This window comes from Phasianus colchicus, chromosome Z (genome assembly GCF_987193195.1).
Source record: "Phasianus colchicus chromosome Z, bPhaCol1.hap1.1, whole genome shotgun sequence".
In the NCBI taxonomy this organism is placed as follows: domain Eukaryota; kingdom Metazoa; phylum Chordata; class Aves; order Galliformes; family Phasianidae; genus Phasianus; species Phasianus colchicus.
Genome location: NC_143476.1, coordinates 44,513,148 through 44,536,947, shown reverse-complemented (window position 1 = coordinate 44,536,947; position 23,800 = coordinate 44,513,148). Strand labels below are relative to the sequence as shown.

Below are 23,800 nucleotides of genomic sequence, written 5' to 3'. Positions count from 1 at the left end.
AACTGGGAGCTACACACGGCATCACCAAGTACTGTCAGGCAGCCATTAGCATTTCTGATAAGCTACGAAGTGTGTAGACTTACTGAGTAGTATTGCAGATGTTATAATCCTTTATTATATATGGTTTTTAAAAAAAAATTTTTTTTTTTTCAAATCTGACATTCACAAGTTACCTTTTTTTTCCCCCTCCAAAACACAAAACAAAGGTGCAACTACCTTGGTCTCATCAACTCTACCTGCTTGAGACTGTTGAGGGACCTTGGTATCAACATCTGGCTCAGTCTATGCTGTATTAGTGTTCTTACATATAATCTAGAGCACACTAGTCTCATATATACACTTCAGGTAAGCCACTGTGAAATTTCTGAGCATTCACTGGATGCTCCCAGTATCTTCTGAATAAGCTGACCCAGCAACTACATAGAACACAACCTTCTAAGCAATAAAATTAGCAGCCAGAGGATTCAAACAGTGATTTGAAAGATTTTAAAAAGTACCAAATACACAGTTCACCAGGAAACAGACAATTTTCCTTTTTCACAGATCTGCAAACACAGACAGATTACTGAAATTTTTCTTCCAAAGTCTAGATAGTATTGTTAATGTTTTTAGCCCCTACATCATTAAATCTATCCAGGAAAAATTCAGCCTTCTGACTGGCTTTGTGAGCAACCATATAGGGCAAGAACAGGTCAGAATAAAAATTTATTCACCTAATATAGAAGGAAAACACTTCAAGACATAATATTCCTTAAAATGCTAATTTACCTTGCCAACAGCACACAGTCCACATTTTTTATCTTTCCCAATATCAAGGCATCTGATGGCTACAAAACAAGCAAAAATGAATTAGGTACTGTCTGCCTACCACATCAGAAATCTTTACCTCTGCTAAAAAATAAGCAGGATGGTTATGAAAGGAAATACTAATTACAGAAAGGAAATACCTCTGCAGTCTTACATTGTCGTCAGCTCACAATAAGTCTGTGATTTGACTGCCAGATTTATTAATGAGAGTTTAGAACTGGAAGATCACTTGGCATCAAAAGGATCACCACAGTTTTTCTGTGTTCATACTAACAACAATTGCAACCCCTTACTTTGTGGTTTTAAACAGTACTTTGAAACACTGATACTTTCAAATACTTCGACATAGTATTTCAAACAGAACAGAATGAACATAGAAAAGAATAATAAGTAGCCTTTACATCAGTTAATACATTTCACTCTCTCCCATAAAACTATATTTCTTTTTTGCAAAAAGTCATTCCCTCCAGAAACCCCCCTTCCAACAGGAATCACTTTTAATCTGTCCCTTCCCCTATCATTTCCCATTGTCCCCTTTCAGTCATCAGCTCCTAGCTCATTCTCATGTTCCAGACTCCTCTAACCCACCCTTCCGCTGCCCATGCTTCCCATAAAATTCCTCTTCCCCGCCTTTTGAAAGTGAGCTTCAATCTGACAAAACTACCCAGAGAAGCAGGGTTGCACTTGCTCAGCCTAGCATGTACTCTCTTTTCACAGCTACAGGCCAACACACATTTCTCCTGACTAGCTAGGAAGCTTGAGCCCTGCATCAGTTGATCTCAGGCCAGCAACTGCTAAATAAACTGTTTTGTGGGCTGTATTCTCCTTCTGGGCTGTATGCTCCAGGGATCTGAAATGGACATTCTAGCTTCCCATCTTCAAAACTTTTTGTAAAAAATATGTAAAGACTCTGTTTAGTTAAATGCTTCTGAACACTCGTGCAGTTGTATGTGTTGCTTCTCCCCCTCAATTCAAAACTTCATCCATTTTTTTTTCCTTATTTCAGTTTATAAGAAATAAGAAAGAATATAGGAAAGAATAAGAAAGCTGCTGGAGGCCACTCTTCCCGGGATTTAAAGCTGAAATAGTTATTAACAGCACTGTCATTTATATTCTGAAATCAAGCTTGCAAGTGACTCAAGAATTCACACATTCACATTTAGAAATGTCTACTGTCTACTACTTGATATATTTTTTATACTTTATTGCAAGCTATAAGATTTCATTTTTCACTTATAGTTGTTAATTCTATTAAACATAAAATATGCAGAGATTTAGAATTAAAATAAATGTAAGTCCTATATAATTGCATTTTAGAAATTTTTACTTCTAATAACAGTATCACCTCCTATTTCCTACTGCACAAGTCTATTTGGTCATTCTTAATGTGGTATCTCTTCAAAGCACTTACTGAATCACCTAAGTTTAAATTCTGCCAGAGACTAACCATCTTTTTTTTAATGTAGAGTGTTTCAGAGAAGCTGTTTTCAGAATTGAAGTGTATATTCTGCATCCATTTTAAGTTTCCATTTTAAGAGGTCTCCATTTGATATTAAGTTGTTGACATTTAAATGTTTAACCTTACTTTATGTATACTCTTATGCACCAGACGTGGCTACAGGATTATAATTTTCACATGGGGAGAAGGGCTTACTGCCTACTTGCTAAGGCAATTTGCTCCTCCAGCATTCCATAACTATGATGGATCACAACTATTTGTGTTTGAGATTTTGTTTTTTGGAGATTTGCCATGTGAGGTAATAAGCAAGCAAGCTAGGTCACAGCACAATACAGAAAACAATTCGGAACAAAGAACATGATGCTAAATTATGAGCTGAGATTATGAAAGGAGTTTGGAAATACTGTGTTTGGCGGTCAATAAAATAAAGGAAATAAGGATAAACCAGCATAAGTAAAGTTAAAAGGATGTGAATGATACAGAAATATCAAACTGTGTTAACTACTCAGCAGAGCTAATGTGTTCTTCAGTTCTGCTCATTTTCTCATGCAATCTCTTTGCAGCACTGTATTTCTGCACCACTACTTCAGCACTGAAGAGCTCTGAAGTGCTGGTAGAATAAAAAAAAGTTCCAAAGGAACAATCTCAATCCAAGCTCTACCACAACTACATCCCAGCCATGCCCCATCTCCACCCCCAGAGTGTCCTGCCCTGGGGCATGGCGAGGCTGCAGTGCCCTCCTGTCAAGTAGTATGGCACTGTGCTTCATTTGTGAGGAAATCTTGTCTGTTTTCAAAGATTTCAAATAACAGAACTCAAATACGTGTGTGAATTATTAACTCCTTCCTCCTTCCATAAAATCTGAGTCGTGTATCTATTACTCAGTGTTGCAAAATGGAAAAGGAAGGAAGGAACCCTGTGCGGTTAACCCTAAGTTATGACAGTAACAAGCAGTTTAAACCAATGTCCTCTTCACAACATAAATATGTTTGTGGTGCTCACAGAATTCATTCATTCCAGTGGCCTAAGCTCGGAAGCAAGATGGAACAGAAAACAAAATGAATAGAAAAACCTTAACAGGAAGAAGGATCTCACAGATTCCCCAAGCCTGCAGTCACAGTTTTATGAAACAAATGACTCGTGTGCTTCTGGGAAGGCAGGAGACCAGAGTCAGTATTATCTGGTTTCCCGCTGCCAGCACACAGAGCGCATGTGCAGAATAAAAAAGAACCTGCTTTGTTTGCCAGAGAAACACATAAGGAAAAAAGGAGGGGAACACAATAGAATATTCTAGAGCAGGAAGAGAGCTATCATCCAGAAAGCAGAACCTTCTAATTGAGAGTATATTCTGAAGAAAGTTTTATTAATAGCTTCAAAATACACTGCTGAAAATAAATGCTGTTGCAAGCCATTTTTCTGTCCATATACAACGATGAAATGCCAAAAGGTTTTGGGGTGTTTACACTAAATACTGAATTTTCATCCCAGTGTTTTATGCAACGGGAATGATGGAAGCAGAAAAAATGAGAAGGCAGAAATATACAGGTGAAATTGTGTGCATATATATTATATATATATATATATATCTATACACAATATAATTGATAAAACTAATTTACTGCATTTCCACCATTATTACTATCATAACTTGAAAGATTGGGGAAGACCAACACTGATACAAAGAAAATGCAAAAACTTTTGTATTATTTTCCTTTTTCAGGAACTTTTCCAAATTTCTGGAGAGAAAAAAAATGTCCACTTGGTTTTCAAATGATTCTTAGAACTCAAGATGATCAAAGCAGATGACAGACAGTTCAAGGAATTTATTTGAGCAAAATGCATGCTATTACTGTGTTCCTAAAGGCAAAGAAGTAGCATTAAAAAAATAAAAAAAAAAATGTATTTTGCCATTCTCAAATTGTCAAAGGTGTCAAGGAACATCACCCACACTGAGGTTTTCAGCAACAAGCCTTTTTCTAAAGTTCTTCCCAAGACATATAGCAATTAAACAACAACACGTAAGGAGAGTGGAACTGTGCTCTTCACATTTTTACAGCGTAGAAAGAAATGAACATACATGTTTAACTATGCTCTCCATTTTCCCTTTGGCATTTAGACTTTCATTTTGCTACTTCCTAGTTTTGCTTAAACTATATAGACTTCATGTTGGATCTTAATACTATCACTAGTTAAAAGACCACAGAGACCTGAAGTGTTTATTAAATTAGGTCCTTTACTTAGTAAATTTTCAGGCAGACTCCCTCTCCTTAGTTTTCAAGGCTCTGTGAAAAAGCATCTTTATGGCAGAAAAAAAAACCAGTTTGGTTTTATATCAATAGCAATCATGATGAAGAAGATGATGCATCTTTAAGAAAAAAAAAACCCACACTTCTAAACTTTTCCACATATACCTAAAAAAAAAAATAGCTCTTTTTTCAATTTTGCATTGTGCAATGACAGCTGCTTATTTCTGTTGCTCTAAAATGAGAATAGCAAACTGTGTAGCTCCTCCTTTCTCAATGCTCAAACAGGCAAATATTAATTCACCTAACGATACCTATTACATTGGTAAAGTTTGCTTCTGCTCTGTCTTAACAGAACCAATTCAACCCATTTACTGCACCATAAGCCGCTGTACTTTCTGACCCAACCCTTGCACACCTTAACATTGACCAGCTCCGTAAGGATGAAAAGTGCATTCATTCAAACATTAAAGTTAATGCTGCTCTATAGAGGAGATTCTGAGGGCAATTTTAAAGCACTCAGGCTCTCTGGTCTTATAACACTACTGAAAATCTCAGAACCAGTTCTTTCTATAAACTTCCTGTGTCAACTAGAACTTCTCTCTTCCCTTTTCCCTGTCCATACTCTCCAGTCCTTTGTCTTGCCTGTTCCTTTGTGTCTTTCACAATACACTAGGCACTGTGTACAGAGCAACATCTTCAGCTCCCACTCTCTTTTGCAGAAGAAAATGGCTGAAGCAATATGAAGGAGAGAATCTGTTTCAAACGATGCAGTTGTAAGCAAGACTGCAAGGACAACACTATATAAAGTGTATAAAAGTATAATTAAGGTTTTACAGGGAAAACAGGCTCATATACCTCAAAGAATATTTTTCTCCAAAGTAAAAAGGTTCCTTGAGCTCTCTGACATATAGTGCAGGCCACACAATAGCACAAATATGAAAGAGGCTAATCACTCTTGACTGCAAATTCAGGACTGAGTTTGTAAATGAATCCAATATACAAAGAGGTGTATTCTCCTTTGCACACCATCATCTTTTTAAGAGTTTGTAAACAGCACATAGCCATAAAAAGGAAACAGTCCCGTGACAGTATCCATTTAACACAGAAGCCTGGTCTAACAATTCTTCAAGCACATAAACATCTTTAAAAATGGGGAAGAGTCTTGTAATAATAAAACATGTTATACAGACCTTGCCATACGGAGTATCAACATATTTTTCTGTTCTTTCTTCTAAGATATCTGGATCGTCCAGGCCAGTTCCACCAATAATTCCAATCTTAAAAAGAAAAGTACATTATCAGCCTTCTTGAAATTACACTCCATTTAACAATGTATCTCAGGAACTACCCGGGCAGCTCCAAATCATATTTTCTGCTTGAGATGGGGCTAGACTATGCAATTTCCCAAAAATAAATTTGCAACGACAGGAGTTTAAAAAAATTTATTTATTTTGACAATTTCACACCATATGATTATTTTCTTTAAAGATATCAAATTAAAAAAGCTATGAAAAATATCTAAAAAGATATGCCAATTCATCTTTTTTTTTTTTCCCAACAGGAAAATGAGAGGTATTTTTTGGGAATGTCTCTAATGAGACATTATCTGTATAAAGCATACAATAAAGGCTCCTTGTTTCCAGAGGGAGGAGAAGTCCTGTACGTGACTGCAATACCAAATACCAGATAGTGTTATATACTGTCATACAAACTTTTTTTTTCCCCTGAAAAATTATAAGTCTTTTGAGTTGACTAGCAAAGACCCAAGAACCATCTTGATTCTGTAAAATGTTTCTGTACGTCTTTGGAAAAGGAAGACAGCCAGTAGTACCTGAAATGAAAGGAACCTGCTAAAAGTGTCAGCTGCTTAGAGCACTGCTAGGCTTCTCTGCACGTACACAATTAGTTCTTCTAGGATGTTAAAAAGCTAAGATACTCATTCAATATTTGCCCACAGCAGCATCAGACATTCTCTCCTCTGTATGTTGGGGTCAGATTTTATTCAACGCACAACCTTAAGTAGAAACATAAGCAGACTCCTACTTTCTAAATTTAATCCTTTGAAGTTAATGTATTTCTTCCAATTTTTTAATGAAATAAACTGATAGTTCTAAAGCATAATGGAATGAAAAAGAGAGGGTCTAGCAGGGGACAACTCAAATGTATTTCACTTTCTCGGGCAATCAGGTTGGAAGTACACTGTTGTGTTTTGATACAGCTTATACTTATTTATACATAGGTATGAAATGAACCACCAAGGCAGAATAGAAGGGACCAACCACCTCCCTTGACCTGCTGGCCACCCCATTTTGATGCAGCCCAGGATACTGTTGACCTTCTGGGCTCCAGCTTTGGATTTACTGGAAGGCCTAAGCCTTTACAGTGCTGCTCTCAGTCAGATCTCCCAGTCTGTATATATATCGGGTTGCCCTGAACATGCAACACCCCACACTTTGACTTGTTGAACCTCCTTAGGTTACTCTAGGCCCACTTTTCAAGCATGTCCAGGTCCCCCTCAGTGGCATCCGTTCCTTCTCTTGTATCAACTGCATCATTCAGATTAGTGTCATGCACAAACTTGCTGAGGATGCACTCAATTCCACTGTCTAGACTGCTAATAATGATGCTGTATAACACAAGTCCTAAGACTGATCCCTGTGGAACACTACTTGTGTCTGTCCTTCACCTGGACATAGACAGGTTGACTTTGACCCTTCTGACTATCCAATCAATTCTTTACCTGCCAAATAGTCCAGCCTTCCAATCTGTACCTATCCAATTTAGAGATAAGGAAGTGATGTTGGACTATGTTTAAAGCCTGGCACAACTCCAGGTAGACATCAGGTGCCCCTTCTTTGTACACCAAAGCTGCGACTCCATTACAGAAGGCAACAAATTGGTCAGGCATGATCAGCCTTTGATGAAGCTGTGCTGGCTGTTTTGGGTCACCTCTTTATCTTGTATGTTCCTTAATATCACCCAGGAGGACCTACTCCATGTTCCCCAGGCACAGAGGGGAAACTCACCGGCTTATAGTTCCCTTGGTCTTTCTTTATATCTTCTGTGAAAACAGAAGCAATGTTCCCCCTTCTCCAGTCACCAGGGACACTGCCTGATGGCCATGACTTTTCAAATGTGATGGAGAGTGGCTTGGCAATCACATAAGACAGCTCCTTCAGCTCCATACACATTCAGCCTCATGAGTCTCAAGTCTAATTTGATCTGCTTTTACAATTTTTCATTCCTTGATCCACGCCTACATCTTAAAGGATGTGTGAGGTATGGGAATCCTGATTGCCAGTGAAGAGTGAGGCAAAGAATATGTTGAGTACTTCAGCTTTCTCCATGTCTGTTTGCCAGTTCTCCCTTTTCCACTATCAGAGCATACGTGCTCTTGTCCTGTCTCTTCTAATCAATGTACTTGCAGAACATCACGTTATTTTTTACATCCCTTTCCAAATTGAGTTCCATCTGTGTTTTGGCTTTCCCGATCCCATCTTTTCATGTCCAGAAAGCATCGCTGCGTTATTGCCAGGCCATGTGTCCCTGCTTCCATTGCACATACCTTTCCTTTTCCCTTTTTTGACCAGGTCCTTGTTGAGCCATGCTAGTTTCCTGCCTCTGCCTCATTTCTTATGCTGGACGATGGTGAGCTTTTGTGTTCTCAGAAAGGTGTCTTTAAAGCTCTGTTCTGTTCCTATTCTCCAAGCACAGTTTCCTAGAGGATATCATCCAATCATTCCTTGAGCAGCTTGCAGTTCTCTCTCTGAAGTTTGGGGTCCTAACTCTACTTATTCCCAGGCCTATATTCTTCAAGATCACAAACTCAACCAGAGCACGGTCTCCACCGGTTACACTGCCTCCAGTCTTAACCTCTTTAATGATGTGCTCTGCATGAATGAGCATTGGTCCAGTAATGCTTTGCCTCTGGTTGGTCTGTTCAATACCTAGACAAAGAAGTTATCCTGAATGAACTCCAGGAGTCTCCTAGATTGTTTGCAGCATGCTGTCTTACTTTCTCAGCCGACATCTGGGTGGTTGAAATCTCTCATCTGAAAGAGAGCCTGTGAGCTGACACCTCTTCTAGCTGAAGCAAGAAGACTACATCAGCAGACTCCCCTTGCTTGGGAGGCACTTCAATCAACAGATGTCTTTTATATCACTCTGATCCCTGATTTTAACCCACAAACTCCCAACCTCAGAATGGCTATTCTTTGAGCCAGCTCTTTGCAACCTATCAATTTCTTAACATAGAATGCAATTCTCCCACTCCTCCTTCCCTGCCTATTCCTTCTTAAAATCTTGTAGTCCTTGACTGTAGTGTTTCAGAGTCTGTGATTCATCCCACCATGCTTCTGGGGCAGTAATCAGGTCACAGTTTTCTAATTGCACCATGGTTTCCAGCTCTGCTTATTTCCCATGCTATGCAGTTCAATTTAGAGACACTCTAGCTGGGCTACTGGTGTTACCTTCTTGGAGGAGCCCTCCCAGATTTTTTGGGAACAAATCTGTGGCTTTCCCATGCTGCTTTCTAGAGTGACAGCATTTCTCAGTCCTTCCCTGTCCCTTGGAAGTACACCCCCTTCCCTCATGAGATCTAGTATAAAGCTCTGTTAATCAGTCCAGTCAATCTGCTGCCCAGAATGTTTTTGCCCCCCTCCCCATCAGTTTCATCCCATCCAACATCAGTACATGTTGTCTCTCTAAGGTGCATCCAACATCACAGTACCCAAAACGCCCAGTGTGACACCATCCACATAGCCAATCATTCAGTTGGTCCATTCTCCTCCTGCCCAAATTCCAGTCTCCAACCAGGAGGATTAAGGAGAATGCTGCCTGTACTCCCAGTCCCTTCAACATCCTCCAAGGAACATAAAATCTTTTTAAATATTTTGCTGTTTTCTATTTGCATTCTCCTGTGACTGAGTTTGAAAGAGCGGGAGCAGGAAGTAGTCCTCCAACTTTATCAGACCTGGTAGCTTTTTTCCAGTGTCCGAAGTATGGGCTTCTGGCAGGCAGCAAACTTCTCTAGAGAGACTGTACAGGCTGTAAATGGGTGCCTCAGTGCCCCTCTGTGCACTGAGTCCCCAGTAACAAAGACTCTGACTTTTTTTGGTGGCACCAGTTCTGACTTGTGTCCTTGATTGGACGACCCTAATGAGCCTGTTTCTGTGTCCAAACCATTATCCACACCTTCTTCTCTTTACAGCCCCAGAGCCTCTGAACATTGTTTACGGGGACTTCAGAAACAAGGGGGAGGATCCTCCTCAGAGACACATGTGCCATCCCCAACATCTTGTATGTTACTGTGGTCTGTCTCCTCAGGGCTGGAAGATAGCTTACTTTCTCCTTCTTGCAAGGACTTAAGACAAGGCTGTTGACCTGCCCGTATCACTGCACAGTGCTATGGATCTCTCTCCCCAGTTTCTGAATACCTGGTGATTTCCTCATGCAACATGGCCACCTGCTCAAAATGTCAATAGAAATGAGGACCCTTGCACCCAGTCTCCCCTTTTTCCTCAGGCCCTTAGGCAACTACCAGATTGTGAAATTCCCCACAGTCAGGGGTCTGGGTGGCTCTTTTGCTCATCAGGCAGTCTCCTTGTGTGGACACATCAGCCAGAAAGGTTGTGGCTCCCCGGTCTGTTCTGCCTTGATCCTGGTCATTGAGTGCTCATCATACTTGTTTCAACAGTGTTGGTCCCTGCTGCTCCCAGATGAGAAGACACTGGACCACATTCTGCCCTCCTTGCATGCCCTGCCTATGTGAACTAACGTGCAAGCTGCAGCACTACTCTGTTTGTCCATCCTGGTTGCTCGCTCTCCCAGGAGTCTGCCTTTGTACGTGCAGAGGTGCTATACTGTTGCTTCTGGCCCTGCCCACACTTACTTAGCCACTCTTGTAAGGACTGAGGGCTCCCAGCAATTCTGTCCTTGCCCCAGGGTCTCCCTGTTTTCAGAACCTCCCTCTCACAACCATGATCTCCCACTGTGCTGCAGAATACATGAACAGTGCTACTAATTGCCACAGAATAAAGAATAAAGAGCATTAGGAAATGTTTATTTACTGTCTAATGCTGGAACAGGCTTCCCAGAGAAGTGGCTGATGCCCCTTCTGATGTCTGTCAGTGTTCAAGGGCATCTTGGATGGATAATGCCATCACCAATATGCTTTAATTTTTGATTAGCCCTGACATGGTCAGATAGTTGGGCTTTGTGATCTTTGTAGGACCCTTCCAGTGGAACTGTCCTGTTCTAGTTTATTCTATTCATCAAGTGATTAATTTTAAAAGAGACTGTGTGGTCGTCTTCACATGTCAAAACCACTACCCTGAGGAAGCTGACCACGGGCAAATAGCCTCAAAGCTAATATATGCTGAAGTAGCTCCAACGTCTCTCGTTGCCTTTTGCTACCCCCTTGTGGAACGTGAGGAGAAGGGCAGCAGAAAATACTACTGAAAATCCACAAACCCCAGCTGAACATATTCAAGCATAAGGAAGACTTGATCACTGTCTGCATAGTACTGGATGTTTCTCACGCTGCTTATATATCACAAACATTTAGATTAAATGTTAGACTTATTTTGCTCATGAAAATCCTGGAATCCACATAAACACTGTATATTATATATTATATATTATAATCATTTGCCTTAAGAATGATGTAAGAAGCATGCAACATGAGCAGTCACAACTCAAAATCAAGAAAAGATCATTTTTAACAATGGCCAGGCATAAATTCAGTAAACAATGAAGATTATTATTTTAACAGGAGTCAGGATCAAAATGGTAGCTTTCTTTTTCTAGATTCCAGAAAAATGCAATTTTCTTCAGTAATATAACTAGTTTTATCTGGTACACACTTTCTGACTTTATTACTGCCCTATGATTTAAGAATATTCAAAAGGGAATGCTTATCTGCCAAAATATTTATGTCTGGAGAATGAAAAGGTACATGCCAAAGATATGTACTGCACGTGTATGACATAATTTGCTGTTAGGCTGGTTGCCCCCCACCAGAATAAGCTGTCTGTGGCCCCATCCACCCTGGCTTTGAACACGTTCAGGGACTGGGCAACCACCACTTCTCTGGGTAACCTGTTCCAGTGCCTCACCACCCTGAGTAAACGATCTTCTTCCTAACATCTAACAGAAATCTACTCTTGTTTAATTGAAAACTGTTACCCTTATTCTGTCACTACACTCTCCAGTGAAGAGTCCCTTCCTGTAGGACCCCTTTAGGTACAGGAAGGCCACAATGAAATCTCCTCAGAGCCTTCTCTAGGATGAACAAGCCCAGTTCCCTCAACCTTTCTTCACAGGAGGAGTGCTGCAGCCCTCCAAGCATCCCTGTGATCCTCTCAAAGAACTCTGCATCCTTCCTGTGCTGGGGCCCCCAGGCCTCAACACAGTACTGCAGATGAGGCCTCATAGGAAGTCCTCAAGAATGCACTTGATCTCAAGAAAGCTGACGACTGCTTCAGTCAGAACACAAACCCAAGCGTTCTGCCTCGCCAGCCTCCTGGTCTGTGGCAGGCCTTGAGCCTTCCAAGCGATTTTTAAAAGGCACAGCACAGACCAGCCCTGCTGTGATTTCTTCTGCCTCGCTTAGATTGCAACCCTGCTGGAACTTCACACGTGCTCCAGTTACTCACTATCAAATCAGACCCGCCACAGCCGAGACAAAAATCCGGGAAGGCGCAGTTTTCCATGGGCCTGCTGCTGGACTACCATTCACTTAAAAAAGCAAAGCAAAACCCAGAAGTCCCACGGCGTCTCAGACACCGCAGTCGCCCCGCGTCAGCGTGAACGAGCCCGGCCCGCAGAGTGCCACCGCCCGCCACGGCGACTGCCCTGCCCGCGCTCCGGGGCCGCTGCCAGCGGGGCGGGGCGGGACGGGACGGGAGGGAAGCGGGAAGGGAGCGGGAGAGAGTCGGAAGGGCAACGACCCCGCGCCTAGCGCCGAGGCGGCAGCGGCGTGGCCGCCGCACGGCCCGTCCCACGCGGCGCCCCTGACGCTCAGCAGCGGCTCAGGGGACTGCGATAGGCAGGGAGGGCAGAGGCAGGCAGGCAGGCAGGCAGGCAGGCGAGACGCGCCTCCAGCTCCCCAGCAGCTCCGCGGCCCTTCCACCCCACACTTACCTTCACGGCCGCCGTGGCAGCCATGTTAGTTAGCAGCGGGCGGGCCTTTCCGCCCGGGGGTGTGCGGGCACGGCCTGGGGGAGCGCCGTGTCAGCTGTGATAGCCGCTGATTAGGAAACAGTTAAGAACGTACTGTGCAGAACAGTCTCTTGTAGTAAGATCTGTTTTATTGCGATTTTTGTGTCTTCAGAAGATGGCATAACTGGTTTTGTTTGTTTGTTTCGTTCTTTCTAAAGATACCTCCTCTCCCCGGAAGCCCTTGGGCTGCACCAAAGGAGGGAGGGGGGAACTGAACCCACTGCCGTGCCCTCCTGAGGCCCCACTTGGAGTGCTGCATCCAGGCACGGGGCCCCCAGCACAAAAAGGATACAAAGAGCACAGTAACACTGTTTGATAGAGCAAATTCTCTGCTGCAGAACATTGGTTGTCAGCATAGTCCCCACCAGTAGTTGTGCATTTTTGCTAGCAGTTGACAAGATCCTGAGTGCCACGTCTGTAAAAATCTGCACCAGTGGAGGTGGCCTAAGTGTCGTTGCCACTGCTGAAACTCCACTTGCTGACTTACAGTGCTCACATCCGCTGCTTAGTGTCCATAAATAATTATTGAGCTTAGGAATGTCAGTGTGTGCAGGCTTATTTCTGCATGGAGGAATTCAGTTACACACCTCTGCTTCATAGGCACATGGCAACAACATGTAATATTGGTGGGAAGGTGTGGGAATACCAGAAAAACTGTTCGGAGCAGCAGCTGTGGAGCAAGATAAGCAGTATGAGAACCAAGGACACCTCTAGAAGAAGAAAGAACATCTCATGGCTCTGATTGGATAAGTGCCTGCATGAACAGTTGAAGAGTGTTTGTAGAATGCTGTGTTGACGTGTAAAGGTGGATGGGAAAGATGGGAAAGCTAGAAAAAGAAAACTTGTGAAGGTACATAAGTGATGTGAGAACTTATAATAAATGATTTTGATTGTTCGCATCTGAGTCTGCGCATCAGACGCTGCAGGAAGGTCCGTCCTCTGCTGCTGAACCCACCAGCACTCACCTTTGACACTGTGGGCCAACATAATAAAATAGAAGGCATTATTTTCAAAGAAGCACTTGTAGTATTTACTGTTTTCGTATTTATGGTATTTTTCTTCTTTCTGCAAATCTGTACTTGCAAGCAGAACAATTCAGTATAGTGTATAATTTTTCAAGTTGAGAAATATCAATTGTTTCAATGTATTTATGATTCTATTAACACAGGTATAAATATCAGGTGTAGAGCTTTCAAAAACATCTTGTTAATTAGATGTTCTTTTAAAGAATATTTGTTATGTATTTTCTTTAAAACAGTTTCATCTAGCAGAGATGACTCAGTCATCCAGACATGTTCTCCTATGTGCTTTCTATGTTAACAAATGTAATGTATCTGCTAATAAATGTAAACTCAGATACAGCATTGATAGTAAGTTCTGCTTCATGTTGCAGCTGAGATGTCTGCTGCAATCACTCATCACTCAAAGCCAGCTTGGATGGCACCCTGGGCAACCTTATCTATTGCCAGGTTTAGTGTTTGGCAGCCCTTTCTTTGGCAAGGGAGTTGGAACTAGATAATCTTTGAGGACCCTTACAACCCAAGCCATCCTATGATGTGGGAGGCAGTTCATGGGAAATGAGGAGAAGGATACTCCTTCTCACTAAGGCATTAGCAGCTAGTGCTGAGATTGTTTCAGCTGGAATTTACACTTTACATGGAATTTACAACCATAGGATTGTACTTACGAGAAATATAGCTTGGAAAAATGTAATTTAAACAAAGGCAGAAGGAAGGAGGTGGGTGAAGCAGCACGCTAACTGTCTCAGTACAGCACAGTGTAGCTATAAGACCATACAAAAATAGGATACTACTACTATAGGATAATACTACTCTTACTCATTCTAATTTGGACAGTCTATTGAAGCTATATACTCTACTTTTCTTGGACTGCACACAGTATTATACTGATGATTTCTGGCAATTCTTCCTGTCTATTTCTAGTACAATTTTCCTTTTGAATTGCTTGCAAAAAGCTTTATTAATTGTGTTGCAGTACTCATCTTTTATTGACACTTGCAACCCATTTCTTTTTCTGCTTTATGTTTTGTGCTTGTTTACGAATATGAATGCTCACTTTGTTTATAAATATATAGTATGAAATATGAAATAATATGAAAATACTCATAATTTGGACTCAGGGACCAGAGTTAAGGAGACTTTTCCTACTTCCATTTACACTAGTTATTTCTGCATAGTTGCCATGAATGTTTAGTATTGTACTTTCCCAAAAAGTACCAGCTTTGCAGTTTCATGCTTAGGGATTTTCTGTACTGTATGTGTTCTATGGAAGTGATACTATGTAAAGCTCTGTATTATAGCCTGTGCAGATCAGAACAGCAAGCAGAAAACCCTGCTCATGGTGAGTTGGTAATAACACATATACTTAGAAAATTTTGTAAGCTCATAAGGAGAATCACTGTTTATAGTATTGGAAGGTGTCTAGTGTGAGCCATTATTCTGGTACATTCTAAATGCAACTTTGGGACCTGGGTTTCGGCACCAAATTGTGAGAAACACTCTTAGCCAATAAGTTGGACTCCGGTGAGGGTCTTAGCGAAGCAGCATTTTTGTTGCCGTGGTGGACATACATCCCCTTGTGGCAAGGTAGAAATTGTGTTCTACACAATTGTGTATATGTGTTCTACAATTGTGAATATGTGCCTTCCCACCATGTACATATCGTAATATACCCTTTCTTTGGCGCAGGTGCCACTCAGTGACTGAGCATCCCAGGCTCATATCTGCTCGACACAGTTACTAAGATGTATTTCCATATAAGGGCTGTTAACCAACCTGTTGTTTTTAAGTATATTTTGTATTTCTCTATGGAAATAGGAGGGCAATACTTCTTAAAGATATCACAATCATTCTATCCTGTGCTTAGGGATCAAAGCCATCATACTTGTTCTGTTCTGTACTAGGCTCACCCTACCCTACATATTTGCTTTATCTCAGATTAGTCTCCATTCCATCCTGGTCAGCATGCTCCTGTTTCTGCTTTCAAAGCAAAGTTTGTCATATTTGCCCTATCTTGTGCTAGTTTCTGCCTTAGCAGCTTTTTGTGAAAAGCAATCTATGCAACCATTTTATAAGAAAGTTTTAAGACTAATAAGAGCCTATATTTTGGTATGGTATTGGAAGTTTCTACTGCAGAAACACAGTCTAACTCTCACATAAACTCACTGGTCTGCTAGAACTGGTACTTCTCCCTGTTACTTTCTATGTGCCAGATAATCAGTTTTCATACATGCAGAATTTGAATACATCCTTATCAACTGCTCATGGAAGCACTTAGGAGGTTTAGTTCAGTTGGCCTCAGATGAGCTATCTGCTGGACAGCTGCCACGTGGCTCTGCTGGAATGTACTTAGCACAGATCTACTGCATGCTTCTACTTTTGACTTAAAAAAAAAAAAACCTCATATACATTATCTTTAATTCTACATCAATCATGCAGAAATTGAAAGGGGAAGAACAGAAATGGCTGGCACAGAGTTTCCACTGGTCTGCATGAGGTGGAGTTCTGCAAACCTCAGATGTTTTCCTGGATCTTGACTGCCTGTTCCCCTTGGCTGCTCAGACAGAGCTGCAGCGTGACTCATGACTAAAAGTTTCTTCTCAGTGATTACAAACTGCACCACCAGGGACTGGGCCCTGTAGGCATTATGACTCAGAGCCTCTGATGCAGGTAGTCCTCCTCCACTTTCTCCTCATTCCAGGCAGCAGATACACACTGCTGACCTCTTGTGTCATCCAGTTACTGCATGCCCACCCCAGACAGCCTTGCTGTGGCCAGTGGCAGCAGGAATAGGGCCAGATCTTCACCTTCATCATGTCTCTATGCACTTCCAGTAAGTGGGCTCACAGTCCCATATCTGTGTTTGGAGCCCTGGTTTGATGGTCTTACCTCTGAAAGTGGTAAATAAGTACATGGGTATTCAAGGCTTTGTTCTGAATTTGATGGTGCTTCTAGCCAACATCTGGCTATGCTTTGCCAAACAGAATCCACATCACTCTTTCATGTAAGTCCCTTTCAAGTACTGTTTAAGTCCTTCAGCAATATGGTTTATCTCTAGAAAAAAAAAGCATGAGATGCTTTTTTGCTTATGTAGCCTGTGCGGTAACACCAGCTGAGGGATGATGTATATGTCATTTTATAGCTCATTACACAGCTCTAAACAGCAATTAAAAATTAGGCTCGGAGATGTTACCTGAAAAGAGGGTTTTTTTGTGTCTGCTTTATTTTACCATCTTCAAAAATAATAAAACAGATGCTTAAGCTATGAAGTTGACAACTTAGAAAGAGTTTAGTTCAGCAACTATTGTAAAATATTTGGAGTGAAGCTGTTGTGACTTAAACTGGCAGTCAACTAATCACCACAGCCAAAACCAAGACTAAATTTGATTATAAATTTAAAATTTATATTTGGTACTTTAGTTGATCTTTTATAGAATGACTGGCACAGGAAGAGGAGTAAAGTAAAAACCATGAATACATACAACATACAACTTTCCAGATTAGAGACATTGCTTTGAACCAAGAGTTCATGTTTGCTGATATCTGTTATGTGTATGTCATTCATGTAAACACAGCTGAGATGCATGATATATTTTAGAACTATTTATTCTAAAAACTCACAAGGGAGATGGGAAAATTACTTACAGATGATGGGTGTGAGAAACACTCAGCTTCAATAATTCTCAATCAGGCACAGTTTTTGGTGAAGCAGAGTTGTTTTTATTCGCTATTGCAAAAGCAGGTGTGCGCACCCTTGTGGCGAGAGAGAAAGCGTGCATTTGATCAGTGAAACACTTCTCATTACATACCCTTATCTTTTATTGCAGGTAATTACATTCTTGTTCCTCTATTGGCTAGGTACTCCAGGTTTACAATCCACACAATGCATTTGCTAATCCATTTCTCCCTGTGAAATCTATCACCAACCTATTATTTTTAGGGTTACTTTGTGAGTTGCTGTGCATACAGGAGGGTAATATTTCATGAAATTGTTATTCCTGTTTTATTCTGTGCTAGGCTTTCCTTTCCCTGCTCTGTATTTTTCCTCCTCTTCCTACTTAAAAAAGCCATGTTTAAGAAGAAACCTATATCAGAAAATATCTAAAGGCTACTAAGTCCCAATTCCTGATTTATTATATCTATCGCAGTGTGTGGTTGCAGCCCAGAAGGCCAACTGTATTCTGGGCTGCATTAAAAAAAGGGGTTGTCAGCAGGGAGAGGGAGGTGATTGTCCCCCTCTGCTCGGCTCTTGTGAGGCCCCATCTGCAGTACTGCGTCCAGGTCTGGGGCCCCCAGTACAGGAAGGACATGGAGCTCTTGGAGCGGGTCCAGAGGAGAGCCACTAAGATGATGAGAGGGCTGGAGCACCTCACCTGTGAGGAAAGGTTGAGGGAACTGGGCTTGTTCAGCTTGGAGAAGAGAAGGCTGCAGGAGACCTCATTGTAGCCTTCCAGTACTGGAAGAGAGCATAAAACAGGATGGGGAATGACTGTTTACCAGGATGGATAGTGATAGGACAAGGGGAAATAGTTTTAAACTGAGACAGGGGAGGTTTAGGTTAGATATTAGGAGAAGTTTTTCACCCAGAGGGTGGTGACACGCTGGAACAGGTTGCCCAAGGAGGTTGTGGATGACCATCTCTGGAGGCATTCAAGGCCAGGCTGGATGTGGCTCTGGGCAGCCTGGTCTGGTGGTTGGTGACCCTGCACATAGCAGGGGGGTGAAACTACATGAGCACTGTGGTCCTTTCCAACCCAGGCCCTGTGATTCTGTGATTCTATGATGATGCTGTGCTAGCAAGCATAAATTTTACACCTGCGTTTAGTTAGCAGTCTTTCCTTTCTGTATTCTTTCAGAAAAGCCCACATTTTTGATGTTTGGTAACAGTAGGTATTGCTCATTCCCTCCAGATTAATTTCTTACCCTGGTTAGAGTGTCCTAGTCTCTTAGCATCTTTCTTGTGAAAAACAACATAGGCAGCCATTTTTTGGTAAGAAAATCATAAAATTCATTAAGGGCCTATACCTTACTGGAAGTTTCCATTGCAAAAAAACAATCTAACTGTCACATAGGCTAAAGGTTTGATAAAGAAAGAGGTGACAATGTTGAAGTACTGAAGACCTCAGCTACTCCTCAGTATCTCCAACTTAATGTTTCTCTAATTAGGGGCAGAAGAGCACATTTTGTCATGAAATCCAGTTATCCCAAATACCAAAAGAGATGTTACCCAGAGCTTGTGGGGTCAATTCTGTATTGTTTCTGGCATAGGTGGAGTGTTTAGGTAAAAGCTGAGCATGAAGGCAGTGCAGTTCCAGTGGATACTTCTGGGTTGTTCACATCTGCAAGAGAAAGGAAAGAATTATCCAAAAAGCCTTTTTTGAAGAAGAATTCTTCAAAAATTCCAACCTCTCAAGTGAACACAGAAGGACATTCTCAGAAATCAGTCTCACTCAGACATAGACAAAAAGAAAAAAACAAGCCTCTGTTTAAGAAGACATTTTTAAAGCTTCCCCAGCTTTCCTTGGCTCACTGCCTAAGAAAAGATTTGAAATTTAATGCCTTCAGAGAATTCTCACACATCTATGGAAAGCTAAAGGAAAGCTGAGAAAGACCACGATCACCTCTAGAACTCCTCAGTCTAAATGAAGTTGCCCAAAGCAACTGAGAAAACAGATTGACTAAGGGAACTATTAGCAGGTTTGTGAGTTCTATGGAGATGCCACTGTGACTAGCAGTGCAAAACCTGCACCTCTGTATGCTGATAGACCTGCCATGAAGAATGGAGGCTAGAAGAAATATTATTCTGCATAGACATACTGCAAAGCCCAGTAGGGTTGTTTGCAACAGGTCTGAAAGATCATATGGTTGAGAACTTCTTCACATTGCTAAAACAAGATATACCACAGTTTATACATTTAGATAGGAGCTAAAAAAGAGGGGAAAAAAAAAAAAAAGCTAGAGGATGCCTGATGGAACTAACACTCTTCAGTTGCTATGTGAGAGAGAGTTAAAAAAGTAATTCTCAGTGCCCTCTTTAGAAAGCACATAAACTCCTTGCCTTCAGGGCAGCTCCTGAGGAACACACTTTCAACAAGTGTGTACAAAAACTGCTTACACTGCAGCTGATTGCAGGATCCCAAGACTTATTTGAATTGTATGAAGATAGGCTGCCAGGCAGTATAAAGAAAGATTGACATAATAACAAAATAAACAGTAACTGATGTGTGGGCTGGCAGGACACAGTGCTATTCTGTGCAGTGTGGGTATACATACTGATGACCTGACTGTGTTGCTCACTATTGGTAGGAAAAAGGGAGGTGGGAAATTGTAAAATCTCTAACTTTTGTGTGCCAGACTTCAGTATTTCTGCTATGCAGATGCAGTCTCTGTTTTGATCTGTTCAAGGAATGCTTCCTCCTTAAGGAAGAGAACTGTTCTGAGACAATGAACTTGTTGGGTGAGATTCAGCTTCAGATAGGTACATGCAGTCCATGCTCTCTTTCCTCCTTCTAAACTGATCAACATGAAAGGAAATGGAATCAGAATCTGGAAAACTCACTTATTGCTCTTTTAAACTAAAGCTAAGAGATATTTGGAGAAAAAATAAGGTATCCTTGCACAAGAAGTAAAGATTTTCCTTTTTTTTCTTTCTTTTTTCTTTTTTTAAACCACATTTGCTACTTTTTTGTACATTTCCCCATATTTTTCATTGTAAAGGTTTAATCATGTCTTCATATAGTCTTCTCATTCTCCTTTGTTTCTAGGCTTCATTTTTGCCCACCTCCTGGCTTACTTATTTGCTTCATGAATTCTTCCACCTCTCCTCCTAATCTTGATGTTTCTGGGGGGGAGGGGAGAGGGGAATTAATGGCTAAGAAATCTGTTATTCCTATGACTATTTCATGCAATTGTGCCTTTCTCTACTTCCAGCACAATGGCAAATGTATGTACTTGGCAAATTTTCTTGAAGAAAATCTGTGCTAGAGTAGGTTTTAGATTGTTCACTGGAATGATTTCCCGAAGCTTTATCATTCTGTGTTAATGCTTTGTTCTTATTTTGTCATGCTTTGTCAAAATAAACACCTCTCTGACAAGCTTTCAGTTAACTTACCTGGCAACAGTTGAGTGGCCCTTCCATGCTGGGAAATGTTTCCTGAAGCACACCTTCTTTTCCAAGTGAGCTGAAGAAACAGAGTTGACATGCCATTTAAATATGCTGTCTGCTTGCCCAGTCAACTGTCAGGCATGTCATAGCACCACAGTGTTGTGCTAATCAGAACAGAGAGCTGTTATTTGGCTGACTAATCATTACTTGCTGATAACATTTTGTGAAATGTAGGAAATTGTGTCTCCGAAGTGTGTATGAAAATTAATTACTTTGTGCTATTGCACTGTAGGGACATAGTATTAAGGAACCTCTTTTTAAGGAAAATGTTTTATACTGTGTTTTGTTATTTTGTTTTGTTTCTTTTTTTCTTCCTTTTTTTTTTTCTTTTCCTTTCCAGTTATGACACATTAATTGGAAGGGATCTACAAGGCTCGTTAAAACAAATCCCAGGCTCCCCAAAGGACCATCCAAATTTCAAACCCTCTCTCTGAGAGCAGTGTTCAAGCACCTGAGCTCCAGCACCTGCTTATAACACAGAGCAAAGAAAAATGTTCACAGCATACACACTGGCTGAACCTAAATTGTTTAAAGGGAAGGGATACATAGCACTCACATCTAGCTGATGGATAGTTGTAGGAAAATCAGATATTTTTGTATTTTGTGAGGTAAAAGATTCAACTGAATAGTATTAGCAGACCATAAGCTGATTTAAATGCTGCTTAATAACGCTGAATGGATAATATTACTTATGCTAAAACAATAGCTTATCAAACTCAAACACATAAACATCTAAAAGATATAAATAATTTCTCATGTATTCAAACAAATAATGGCAAGACCATTATGAAGCATGACTTGATGACTAATATCTGCAGATCTGTTTGCATATGCAAATGATCAGACTATGTATTAAATAAAATAAATGTCTCACACTAAAGAACGTTCAGCAGAATCACAGAATCACAGGATGGCCTGGTTTGGAAGGGACCTCAAGGATCATGAATCTCCAACCCCCCTGCCACAGGCCAGCCATTTAATACTAGACCAGACTGCCCAGGGCCCCATCCAACCTGGCCTTGGACACCTCCAGGGACGGGGCATCCACAACCTCTCTGGGCAGCCTGTTCCAGCACCTCACCACTCTTTCTGTAAAGAACTTCCCCCTGACATCCAACCTAAATCTTCCCTCCCTCAACTTCAAACCATTTCCCCTTATCCTGCAGTTATCTACCTTTTTAAAGAGTTGATTCCCCCCCCTGTTTGTAGGCTCCCTTTAGGTACTGAAAGGCTGCAATGAGGTCACCCTGCAGCCTTCTTTTCTCCAGGCTGAACAAGCCCAGCTCCCTCAGCCTATCTTTGCAGGGGAGGTGCTCCAACCCCCTGATCATCTTTGTAGCTCTCCTCTGGACCCTCACAAACAGGTCTCTGTCTTTCTTGAACTGGGGCTCCAGACTGGACACAGTACTGCATATGGGGCCTCACAAGAGCAGAGCAGAGAAGCAGGGGAAGCAGGTTTCACTCCACATAAATACACTGTAAATATTTAGCTAAAGGCTGTGTCAGCAGAGGCTTCAGGCCTCTTCTTGAGCACCTATTTTGGTCTGATGAGTGTATAATGGAGATACATTATTCTTAATAAGTCAAGCTTTGTGTAGGCAAAGAGCAACAACATTACATAAATCTATCTGAGCACAGCCTATCTGCTGATTATGAAGAAGCAGCACTCTCTTTTGGCTTTGAACTGAAGATATGACATTTACAGAAAATATAAGTCATTACAAGAGCAATGATGGGCAAAACCAGGATTGCTTCTTCAAACCTTAATCACTTTCTGTCTGTTGGTAGTATATGGGTGCAGATAATCCGCCCTAATCAAAGCAGAAAATAAAGATGGTGTTGCTTGAATTTTTGTTCTGTAAATAAATAAAAAAGTAGTCCCAAATACCTTATCTGCCCGTGTTTCTGGCTCTCATCTCAGCCTGCCAAATTATCTAAGCATCGGCTAGTAATATTAACTTTATCATGCTGTTCTAGTGAAATTAACACTGTTTTTGAATTACTTTGATTTCACATCACAATCAGCAGATGAAAAGCTGAATAATTTCTTCATTGACTTCTTGTGCATCTTGAATTACGTGTATACTTATATCACTTTCCTTCTGACTTACCTGCTGTTAATATCATTCCCCCGTGACCTTGGAAAACATGAACATCTACAGCATTCAAGTTAGGTGTGTTAGATTTGTTTCTGAAATATTTGGCACTTATCAAGAATTTTGAAATAAGATTGACAGGAAGCATGGAAATCAAATCATTTTTTCTTGCTTATCCGGGTAATTGTTTTATATATCTGAGTCATCAGAAACATTAGGCCCACACTGATCTTTAACCATGAAAGTAGTCACGCTGGCTTCAGCACTTGAACTTACGTTGAACAGCCCACATTCAAGAAATACATATTTGTGCAAACTTTGGGGAAAAAATATAAAAAAGCTCCCTCCTCACAAAATAGGGCAGAATACTTGAACTGGAACTTAATATAAATCTACCTTCGATATATTTCAAGCTACTTGAAACAAAGCATTCGATGCCCTCTTGCCAGTTAGATTAAAGAGTCACTGTCCACGCTAAAGTGTGCAAATCAGATACAAACCCACTTATTAACTTCTGCAGTAAGGTGATGGACTTGCCAGTTTCTTTTGCCTGCCAGAGGAAATTACTACTGCAGGGAGGCACTTTTGTGAAGGTCTAAATAAAACACAGCTCTGTCAAGAAACTCAATTAATGAGAGGGAAAAAGAAAAGCTCTAATTACTTGTTATAAAAAAAAAAAGCCTACTTCCAGCAGTTGCACTGTACAACAACGAGAAAGTTTTGAAGCATGTGTGCAGTTCAAAATTTGATCAAGAATACACTTACAGGCAAACTTTTTACGCTTCTGT

The 23,800-nt window shown here is 41.1% G+C and overlaps 1 protein-coding gene across 1 annotated transcript in view; it reads right to left on the bottom strand.

Annotated features, from left to right (window-relative positions):
• MTAP (methylthioadenosine phosphorylase) overlaps positions 1–13,738 on the bottom strand; it is a 30,485-nt gene extending 16,747 nt beyond the window's left edge. The window contains exons 1-3 of the mRNA XM_031609920.2: positions 12,655–13,738; positions 5,703–5,789; positions 769–827 (exon numbers count right to left, since the gene is read on the bottom strand). Coding sequence (XP_031465780.1) covers positions 769–827; positions 5,703–5,789; positions 12,655–12,678 — 170 coding nt within the window. The 5' untranslated portion in view covers positions 12,679–13,738. The remainder of the gene's footprint in view (positions 1–768; positions 828–5,702; positions 5,790–12,654) is intronic.
• Between the last annotated feature and the right edge of the window lie 10,062 nt (positions 13,739–23,800).